General features: G+C 45.8%; 1 protein-coding gene across 1 annotated transcript; it reads left to right on the top strand.

Annotated features, from left to right (window-relative positions):
- Positions 1–1,217: 1,217 nt before the first annotated feature.
- On the top strand, positions 1,218–8,550 carry LOC142243670 (uncharacterized). The gene is made up of 3 exons (XM_075315806.1): positions 1,218–1,323; positions 6,361–6,418; positions 6,551–8,550. The coding sequence occupies exon 3, from the start codon at positions 6,591–6,593 to the stop codon at positions 7,755–7,757; it is 1,167 nt and encodes a 388-aa protein (XP_075171921.1). The 5' UTR covers positions 1,218–1,323; positions 6,361–6,418; positions 6,551–6,590; the 3' UTR covers positions 7,758–8,550.
- The last annotated feature ends 3,382 nt before the right edge of the window (positions 8,551–11,932 follow it).

Raw genomic sequence — 11,932 nt, 5'->3', positions numbered from 1 at the left:
GGTAACTCCTGTATTATTATAACACTATTGTGATATATCAGGTGACTCCTGTATTATTATAACACTATTGTGATATATCAGGTGACTCCTGTATTATTCTAACACTATTGTGATATATCAGGTGACTCCTGTATTATTATAACACTATTGTGATATATCTGGTGACTCCTGTATAATTATAACACTATTGAGATATATCGGGTGACTCCTGTATTATTATAACACTATTGTGATATATCAGGTGACTCCTGTATTATTATAACACTATTGTGATATATCTGGTGACTCCTGTATTATAACACTATTGTGATATATCAGGTGACTCCTGTATTATTATAACACTATTGTGATATATCTGGTGACTCCTGTATTATTATAACACTATTGTGATATATCTGGTGACTCCTGTATTATTATAACACTATTGTGATATATCAGGTGACTCCTGTATTATTATAACACTATTGTGATATATCTGGTGACTCCTGTATTATTATAACACTATTGTGATATATCTGGTGACTCCTGTATTATTATAACACTATTGTGATATATCGGGTGACTCCTGTATTATTATAACACTATTGTGATATATCAGGTGACTCCTGTATTATTATAACACTATTGTGATATATCTGGTGACTCCTGTATTATTATAACACTATTGTGATATATCAGGTGACTCCTGTATTATTATAACACTATTGTGATATATCAGGTGACTCCTGTATTATTATAACACTATTGTGATATATCAGGTGACTCCTGTATTATTATAACACTATTGTGATATATCTGGTGACTCCTGTATTATTATAACACTATTGTGATATATCTGGTGACTCCTGTATTATTATAACACTATTGTGATATATCAGGTGACTCCTGTATTATTATAACACTATTGTGATATATCAGGTGACTCCTGTATTATTATAACACTATTGTGATATATCTGGTGACTCCTGTATTATTATAACACTATTGTGATATATCAGGTGACTCCTGTATTATTATATGGATATACTCGGTGGCTGCTGTGTTTTGATGCTGTGGCACACCGTGTCAGTGATTATATCACGCTTTTATCACGGCGCTCTGTCACGACACCATATCACGAGGCGCGCGCCGCTTCCTTCCTGTCTGTGCAGCCCGGGGCCGCTGCCTCAGTCTCCTCACACAGAAAGGCGGTGGGCGGGGCGTGCGGTGACGTCACGGCGCTGGAGACGTGCGCTGTCGTCACGTCCGCTCTCTTTCTCTCGCCGCCGTTCTCTTTGGCGCTTCATCTTCATCGCTGCGCGGTCGGAGGACGCGGCTCTCCGGGTGGGTGATCAGCACGGGTCGGCGGACGCCCGTTACTCGTGTTTCTCCGGTTCTAGAGCCGCAGAGCCGGGTATCGGGGCGGTATATCACCCTGTACAGGGCGCTCCGAGGCCGGGCACTGCGTCCGCCCACAGAAAACGCGGCCAGCAAGGCCCACACAGGCGGCGGCGGCGGGAACGTGGTGAGGAGACGGAGGCCGGGGGCGGCGGAGGAGGAGCGGGAGCATGGAGGGATGAGAGCGGGAAGGCGGCAGCGGGGGGATGGGGCGGCTGCAGGAGGCGGGAACGCCGCGGCCTCACCGCGAGCACCGGCCTCAGCACGGCCCACACTGCGGCCATCCGGGCCCAGAACCGAAACCGCGGGTTATGTAATGTGTAGAATCCGCCAGCAGAACAGCGAGTGCAGCTCCGGAGGCTAATACACGATCAGTAATGTACATGCACAGTGACTGCAGCAGCAGAGCAGTGAGTGCAGCTCCGGACGACAATACAGGATAGACAATGTAATGCATGTACACAGTGCAGAATAGTGAGTGCAGCTCCAGAGGACAATACAGGATAGACAATGTAATGTACACAGTGCAGAATAGTGAGTGCAGCTCCAGAGGACAATACAGGATAGACAATGTACACAGTGTAGAATAGTGAGTGCAGCTCTGGAGCATAATACAGGAGGTTACTCAGGATCAGTAATGTAAGTACACAGTGCAGAATAGAGTGCGGCTCTGGAGTGTTATACAGGAGGTTACTCAGGATCATTAATATATGTGCACAGTGACTGCAGAGCAGTGAGTGCAGCTCCAGAGGACAATACAGGATAGACAATGTAATGTATGTACACAGTGCAGAATAGTGAGTGCAGCTCTGGAGTATAATACAGGAGGTAACTCAGGATCAGTAATGTAATGTATGTACACAGTGACTGCACCAGCAGAATAGTGAGTGCAGCTCCTGAGGACAATACAGGATAGACAATGTAATGTATGTACACAGTGCAGAATAGTGAGTGCAGCTCTGGAGTATAATACAGGAGGTAACTCCGGATCAGTAATGTAATGCATGTACACAGTGACTGCACCAGCAGAATAGTGAGTGCAGCTCTGGAGTATAATACAGGAAGTAACTCAGGATCAGTAATGTATGCACACAGTGAGTGCACCAGCAGAATAGTGAGTGCAGCTCTGGAGTATATATAATACACGAGGTAACTCGGGATCAGTAATGTAATATACAGATTATACTCCCGTGTTATAATCCCAGGTTTTGGTTTTATGTACAGCATCCTGCCAAGAATCACCACTTCAGAACTTTTTCCTCCTTTTGTTGTTGCCCATAAACTACATAAATTCATTAAGGAACAAACTGAAGTCTCTTTTGGTGGAAAAAAAATATATAAAGAAGTTATGATGTGGTTGCATAAATCTGCACACCCTACACTAATACTTTTGGGAAGTCCTGTTTTAATATGTGACACTTGTTGGTCTTTGGGTGGCGGTCAATCACATGTGTCTGTGGAGATCTCCGCTGCTCCTTTGTGCAGGAGCTCCACACTGGTCAGGTTGTGGTGGTGTCTCCTGTGTACAGCGCCCTCTACTGGTCACCACAGATTTTTCCTTTGGCTGAGCTGGTGAAGCCATTCTTTGTGATTTTGAGGTTTTTTTTTTTGTTTTTTTTTTTAGCGGAGACCTGAGGATATTGATAAAAAAAAAATGGACTACTGAGAACTCCCTTCAACCCCAGGTGATACCCCCCCCCCCTTCCAAGAGCCATAATTGTATTATTTTAGCCATATGAGGGCTTTTTTAATTTTTTTTTTGCTGGATGTTGCACTTTTGAATGACACCATTCATTCTGCCACATATTGTACTATGGAACTGGAACAAAATTCCAAGTGCAGTGAAATTGCAAAAAAGTTTAATTCCACCACCGTTTTTTTTTTGGGGGGGGGTGGGGGGTTACTTACCATGTTCACTATATGGTAAAGCTGACCTGGCATCTTGATTCCCCGGGTCGGTGCGAGTTCATAGATACCAAACATGTATAGTTCTACTTTTATCTAAGTTGTGAAAAAAAAATCAGAAATGTAAAAAAAAAATCACACTTGTTGCAATTGTCCAAGTCCCATACATGGCGTTCTCATTTTTCAGCATCTGGGGCTCGAGTACGGGTTATTTTTTTTGCATCCTGGGCTGATGTTTTTAATTTTACCATTTTTGAGTAGATGCAACGTTTTGATCGCCTTTTATTGTATTTTATATTTTAATATAATCAATGTTGCTGTGACCCCAAAAACATTTAATTCTGACTTTTTCAATGTTTTTTTTTTTTTTTTTAATTCATTTCTTGCTGCCTCCTTTAGGTTAATTGATTTTTTTTATTTTGAAAGATTGGGCATTTCTGAACTCGGTGGTACCAAATATGTTTTGTTTTTACTTTCCATGGGGTAAAAAAAGGGGTGACTTGAACTTTTTTATTTTAGGGGTTTTTTTTTTTAAATATTTTTAGAGGTGTTTGTTTTTTTTTTTTGTTTTTTTTTATTTTTTTATTTTACTAATCCCCTTAGGGGGAATTTATACCTACACAGTCTGATCGCTTCTGTTCAGAGCGATGCTTCAGCATCATCATCAGCTGCTCCCCCTCAGCTCAATGACAAGCAGAGATCTCATCCATGCACGGGCCATCTCTGGGCGCCATTTTCCTTAAGGCTACATTCACACGACCGTCCCGTTTTTGTGGTCCGCAAAAACGGTCCTGTTTTTTCACGGATGCAGCCGTGTGACATCTGTTCCGTATACGGGCCATGTGTCATCCGTGTGCCTTCCGTGTTTTTTGGAGGTTTTTTGCGGACCGCAAAATATGGAAGCAGCTAGATAAATAGAGGAATGAATGAATAAAGGGATGGCTAGATAGATAATAGATGAGGAAGACATATATAATGTTCCACTCCCCAGCATTTTGTAATCTTGCACCCGTTAGTGCCTTTCATGTGGCACTAAAGGGTGCCTAGCCTTGTATTTAGCCAAAAAATAAATTAATTAAAAAAAACCCAAAAAGAAACAACGAAGTGGGGTCCCCCCTATTTTTTTTTGTAGCCAGCTTGGGTAAAGCAGACAGCTGCAGACCACAGCTGGCAGCTTCACCTTGGCTGGTAATCCAAAGCAGAAGGCACCCCACGCTGTTTTAAATTAAATAAAAAAAAAAAATGTGGGGTCCCCCCTCCAAATTCCATCACCAGCCAAGGTAAAGCTGACAGCTGTGGTCTGGTATTGTCAGACTAGGTAAGTCTGCGGTTCTTGGACCCTCCCCAGCCTAAGAATTGCAGGCTGCAGCTGCCCCAGAAGTGGCACATCCATTAGATGCGCCAATCTTGGTGTTTTTTTTCCCAAGCTCATCCCAATGCCCTGGTGCGGTGGCAAACTGGGTAATATATGGGGTTGATACCAGATGTGTAATGTCACCTGGCATCAAGCCCTGGGGTTAGTGATGTCTCGACGTCTTTCAGATACCCGACATCACCAACCCCAGTCAGTAATAAAATAAAAAATAGACGACAAACACATTTTTATTTGAAAAAACACTCCCCAACACATTCCCTCTTTCACCAATTTATTGAAAAGAAAAAACAAATCCGGGTCTGGCGTAATCCAATAAGGGGATCCCACGACGATCTATACTCACTGTCCCAGTCAGTGAAGCACAGAACGTTTCCCATTGGCTGGGAGAGCAGAGCAGTGACCTGAGCTAACATCATGAGGTCAGCCCAGGTCACTGCAGGGCATTACCAGTGCTGTTTTCCGGAGGTTAGCTAGGTACATTACCTGCAGTGATGGAAGCTGCTTCACTCCTGATGTCAGCGCTGGTCACTGACTTCTATGCCCGCCGCGTTCTCAGATCACCTCTCGCAGCCCGTGACGTCACCGCTAGTCAGTCTCTGGCTGCCCGCGAGAGGTGATGTAAGAACGCGGCTGTCAGTGACGAGCGCTGACGTCAGGAGTGCAGGAGTTCATCACCGCAGGTAATTAACTTTGCTAACCTCCTGACTGCAATGCTCATCATCCCCGCGGCTGCTGGCACACTGCAGTGCGGGCAGCCACGGGGCTGGTGCCGCAGCGGGACACAGACTGCAGGGGCACCCGACGGAGGTCACATGGAAGTGCTTCCGTGCGGCTTCCGGGGATTTTGCGGGCCCATTTACTTTTATTGAGTCACAGTCCGTTATCTCGGAACAGAATAGAACATGTTCCATAATGATGGAACGGACATACGGCATCCAGTGTGTCTTTTTTTTTTTTTTTTTTTTTTTTTTTTTTTTTTTAGGATCAGATGCACACGGAAGTGCTTCAATGTGCCTTCCGATCCTACACAAGACATTGAAAGATGGTCCTGTCCGTGGGTCCGCAAAAAAATAGGAACTGACCAGGACAGACAGAACGGTCATGTGAATGAGCCCTAAGTCAGCTGCTGGGATATCAATGGGCCAGAGGTGTCGCATGCGCAGATGAGATCTTGAGCCGAGAGCTCCATCTGTGCACGTGCCGACTCCGGGTGCCATTATTTGAAGCCTGCACCGCCAACAAAGCATCTCACCGGCTGCACTGCCCTGCTCCGCACAGCCCCCACCGTAGCCAGCACAGTGCCCATTCTCCACCTCTTAGTAAGCTACATTTGCACTATAAGACACACCCCTCATTTTCCTCATTTCCACATTTTTGGGAGGAAAAGTGCGTCTTATAATCCAAAAAATATGGTAACTTGTTCACAGGTGTGGGTGGATCTCAGATCCACCCACTCCTGTTAGCTGAACTTATTTTCTGATCAGATCAGCAGACGTGTGCTGGAAATAATGCAGGCTCGCCACATGAGCCTGCTTCAAAGGGACATTTTAGGACCTAGGACGTATAGGTACATCCTGGGTTGTAAAGGTGGAAACAGTTTGAAATGATTCTTCTTGGTATTATTGTCTAATTACTGACTCTTGCAGACAATTGGAGCTTGTTTCATAGTTTATTTTGCTTAATGTAGACCTTTCTTTCCGCAGGTTCTCTCCAGTTCGGAGCTGTGATCCCTGTTGATTATTTTTTTTTCCACTTCTCCTGGTAAGTTAATTGCTGTGTCCTGCAGTTTATACATGTTGTTGTTGTTTATTTGCTGAAGCGGAGATTATTTGGTGGATCTTCAGAGCAGTTGTTGACTTGACCCGATTTATCACCTTCTCTTCATTTCAACAGACTCAATAGAAGAGGACGCCAGTCTGAAATCCCCCCAAAAATGGACGACGACAGTCCCACTCATGTGGAAACAATTGATGTCTACATCGAGCCGGACCCGGAAGAGGAGGAGGAAGAGCTGAGAAGGCCGGTGAAGCGATCGCGTAGGGACGATGACTTTGTCCCCCTTGATGATGAATTGGACGACGAGAACATTAACGATGACGACGAAGATAGCGACTACTCTCCGCCTACTCACGGCAGGAACCTGAGAAGACGTAGACAGTATTACTGCTCCGAGTGCGAGAAGTGCTTCAAGCACAGTGCCTCTCTGGAAGCTCACCGCAAGATTCACAAGGCCGAGAAGAGCAACGCGTGCGACCTTTGCAACGCCAAATTCCTCTCCAAGTCCGACCTGATGATGCATCGCCAGGGCCACCAGCAGCCTATAAATTCTATTAATACTATGAATACCATAACGCCTATTCATCCAATTACTCCGATCAATCGTATTGAAATTCCAGTGACCAATACTATAATCATCAGAACCGTGACCGAAAACTCTAACTCAAGTGGCAGCAGCAGCCCCCTCCTCCTGCTGCCGGACGACAAGCCGCATCAGTGCAACTACTGCGAGAAGAGGTTTCGAGACAAGTCCATTCTGGAAGCCCATCAAAGGATCCATACTGGAAAACTGGCCTATCCATGTCCATTGTGCGACGAGAGCTTCTCCAAACCGGCTCTGCTCGCGGCTCATAGCAACATCCATCGTGAAGGGAAACCCTTCCACTGTGACCAGTGCGAAAAGAAGTTCAACGACCAGTCTCTTCTTGTCGCCCACAAGAGAACCCACACCGGGGAAAAACCTCAGAAGTGCAACCATTGCAACAAATGGTTCCCGAACCGTAGCAGCCTGGAAGCTCACGGCGAGTGCCACCTGAAACCCAAGCCCTACCAGTGCCGGCATTGTGAGAAGAGCTTCAACGACAAGTCTCTGCTCATCACCCACGAGGGAGTGCACACAGACACTAAGCCCTTCAAGTGCACTCAATGCAGCGAGAGCTTCTTCCTGAAAACCCAACTGGTAGCCCACCAGGCCACTCACGCCCCTGACAAGCCCTTCCCATGCAACCAATGCGAGAGGAGCTTCAACAAAGAGGAGACGTTGCTGGCGCACATCCGGGTGCACAATATGCAGAATGCTGAAAAGCCAAAATCCTTTAATTAATTGCTTTTACACTGCGTTTTTAAGTTTCAAGTTGACCCCCGACACTTCCAGTGAGCCGTCCGATGCCTTCTCCATCGACAACGTTATCTGCTTGTCCACCGTGTATTTGATAAGTGGGATGGCAACGAACTTTTACTACAGTTAATCCGTATATACGCTCATCGCAGAGGACGTCATCCGGAGGGACGTATGAGACTCCGGGGGGGGGGGTGTTTGGAGAGAGTTGCATGCCTACCATCGAACATACAAGACTCCTCCAGTTGTAGATAATAGTACTCAAATTTTCTCTTTATTTTTGGGGATTGGGGGGGTGGGGGGAGGAACTTTTGGAACCAGTCACAATATAAGGGTACAAAATTTAGGGGGTGGGGAGAAAAAAAAAAGAAGACTGGACATTTATCACGTGCTTGTGAGATGGAGACGCATGAGGTGACCGAGCAGCTTGATCGCTGATTTTCTCCTTTCTTCGAACCTTTAATCTTCATCCATCTTGCTCAGCGGCATCAATGTGATCACTACGTTCTGCAGCAGAGCTTGTCGCCTTGGTTCTCCTTTACTGGAGGTTTATGCTAGTAGCGGTTAGTGAGGATCTATCTACATAGTAAATCGGGGGTGGAAGGGGAAATAAAAAATATCATTTCAGTCCGTACGACACGACGAGAATCGTTTGTTCAGCTTGTTATTATATAGTTTCCACTTGATCTGAATTCTGTGCATTTCCAGTGATCTGAACCCAACGCTGGGTGTGTGTCATGGGCTCTTCAATAAAGTTGCTTTAGTTGTTGTTTTTCTACATCGTCTCTTGTCATATTATTATTTTTTTTTCCTATATTCTTCAGCATTTTCTAATTTAGGAGATGGAGGTAAAATCAGACTTCAATGCGTACTGCGACCGAGAGGCGTGCGAGACCGGATCACAGAGCTCATGACTAGTGCTGAGCGAGTAGTTAGCTATTCGTAGTCTCTATGCTGTTGGTGAGTACTGTCCGCTACTTGCATATTCGTTACGAATAGCGACCGCAATGTAAGTCAATGGGAAATACTCGCTAAGTAGCGAGTAACCCAAAAGCCATACTATTCGCTACTCGCGTGAAACGTACGGCTTAGCGAGTGTTTCCCATTGACTTGCATTGCGCCCACTACTCGTAATGAATATGCGAGTAGCGGACAATACTCGCTACCTACTCGCTCAACACTACTCATAACCTAGACCAGTGATGACTGACCTATGACGCACATGTCAGTATTGGGCACATTACTGCAGGATGGGGGACAAGGATGGGCTTGTTGCTACAGGAATGGGGGACAAGGACAAGGATGGGCTCAATACTACAGGATGGGGGATGGGGGGGGGGACTAGGAATGGGCTCATTACTAGAGGATGGGGGGTCTAGGAATCTGCTCATTACAGGATGGGGGGGGGAACTAGGAATGGGCTCATTACTACAGGATGGGGGGGGGACCAAGAAATGGGCTCATTACTATAGGATGCGGGTGGGACTAGGAATGGGCTCATTATAGGATGAGGGGGGACTAGGATGGGCTCATTACTATAGGATGGGGGGGGGGACTAGGATGGGCTCATTACTATAGGATGGGGGGGGGGGACTAGGATGGGCTCATTACTATAGGATGGGGGGGGGGACTAGGATGGGCTCATTACTATAGGATGGGGGGGGGGACTAGGATGGGCTCATTACTATAGGATGGGGGGGGACTAGGATGGGCTCATTACTATAGGATGAGGGGGGGACTAGGATGGGCTCATTACTATAGGATGAGGGGGGGACTAGGATGGGCTCATTACTATAGGATGAGGGGGGGACTAGGATGGGCTCATTACTATAGGATGAGGGGGGGACTAGGATGGGCTCATTACTATAGGATGAGGGGGGGACTAGGATGGGCTCATTACTATAGGATGAGGGGGGGACTAGGATGGGCTCATTACTACAGGATGGGGGGGGGGGACTAGGAATGGGCTCATTACTACAGGATGGGGGGGGGGCCAAGAAATGGGCTCATTACTATAGGATGGGGGTGGGACTAGGAATGGGCTCATTACTATAGGATGGGGGTGGGACTAGGAATGGGCTCATTATTATAGGATGGGGTGGGGACTAGGATGGGCTCATTACTATAGGATGAGGGGGGGACTAGGATGGGCTCATTACTATAGGATGAGGGGGGGACTAGGATGGGCTCATTACTATAGGATGAGGGGGGGGACTAGGATGGGCTCATTACTATAGGATGAGGGGGGGGACTAGGATGGGCTCATTACTATAGGATGGGGGTGGGGACTAGGATGGGCTCATTACTATAGGATGAGGGGGGGGACTAGGATGGGCTCATTACTATAGGATGAGGGGGGGGACTAGGATGGGCTCATTACTATAGGATGGGGGGGGGACTAGGATGGGCACTTTACTACAGGATGGGGAGAAGATGGGGCAAAGATGGGCACTTTACTACAGGATGGGGGGGGACTAGGATGGGCACATCATCATGACTATTGGGGGAGAGGAGTTAAGTTCTCTTCTCCCCTCCAGCAGTCATTTTCCGATTAACATTTTATTAAAGCTACAAATATCACAAAATTATGGATTTTTCGAGAAGTGACACCACCCGAGTTATGCTGGTTTTTTTTTTTTTACGTAATTTGCCATGCCAAGCATAAAAGGTTAACAATCCCTGAACTAGGAGGAAAGTGGAAATGGCAAAAAATAAATACTGCAAATTGTAATGGAAACAAGGGCTCGATGGCAGAGTGTCCATACATATGGAGATTGCATTGTCGTAGTGTGACCTGCGTCCTACTGGGAGTTTTTGGTGGGCATAGGTCTCGTGCTAGACTAGTGAATGGCCATGAGATGTATTTTTTTTTTTTGTTTTTTTTTTCTCCGAAAGCACAAGGTTATCCCACCACGTAATTCTGAGAATTCGTTATCGGGGTGGTCATCTTTGTCTATCTGTATATTACATTTCTGCTATGCTGTGTTGTCATGGCCTTTAATAGCATGCTGAGATTTGTAATTCACAATCGTATCCGTGTGTGAAGTTGGCCATAGTTTTTGCACCCGCACTTGCCCGAGTTCTGTATAGGGAGGGTGGACTAGGACGAACACCTCACGGCTTTTCTGTAAGGACTAAAGTATCAATCGGGTCAATTCCCTGCTGCCACCAATATGTCAGGACTACCTGTTGCGGTTGTGTCTCTGTTGTAGACATTAGTGACAGGCTCTGGGACAGAATCTCTTCGCCTTGAGACTGCAGACTAAATGTATTCCCTTTCCTTTGGGGAGGAGAGGGTTAATGCCAGTATTCCTTGTCAGCAAGCAGATTATATATATATATATATATATATATATATATATATATATATATATATATTTTTTTTTATTATACACACACTCTGCTCCCAGTAGAGGGTGCTGGTTATTCTTACTCATTTGAATGGTTGGCCAGGAGGTGTAAGGATCAAAAATAACAACAAGAAGAGGAGATAAAAAAAACTCCCCCAAAAATGTATTATAAAATGTACTCACAGCAAAAAAGAGCAACCAGTCCAGTTAGCCCAGGCCAACACATCTAATGCACAAACAGGATGCAGACAAGCCTCTCAACATGATGGACACTTCACAGGTGCAAGGTAAGTTGCACACTAGTGGCGCGCATAGGGCACACTGTTCACACTTGTATGCGCATGGTGTCCAGCCAGCAACCTATTACCACGCCCTTACTATTAGATTAGGCGGGTTACTCGGACACTACTCACTGCAGCACGTAAGGGACAGAAATTCCACTATGCACGGCCGTATTAAGAGGCCCGGCTGCACCCCGCATAATCAAAGTGCAAAAAATACATATAAAATATATGTGAGGTATTAGTTTGTAAATTGGCCAATGTACGTAAGCCCACAATCCTCATGACGGATCCTCACGCTTGCGGGTCCCTACACTGATAAATATCAAAAATAGCAACAAGAAGAGGAGCTAAAAACTCCCCCGAGTAACCCGCCTAATCTAATAGTAAGGTTGTGTTGGCCTGGGCTAACTGGACTGGTTGCCCTTTTTTGCTGTGAGTACATTTTATAATACATTTTTGGGGGAGTTTTTATCTATAGTGTGAACAGTGCCCTATGCGCGCCACTAGTGTGCAATTTACCTTGCAC

The sequence above is a fragment of the Anomaloglossus baeobatrachus genome, chromosome 6 (genome assembly GCF_048569485.1).
Source record: "Anomaloglossus baeobatrachus isolate aAnoBae1 chromosome 6, aAnoBae1.hap1, whole genome shotgun sequence".
Taxonomy (NCBI): Eukaryota; Metazoa; Chordata; class Amphibia; order Anura; family Aromobatidae; genus Anomaloglossus; species Anomaloglossus baeobatrachus.
The sequence above is the reverse complement of the archived record's forward strand: the minus strand, read 5'-3'. Positions and strand labels throughout refer to the sequence as shown.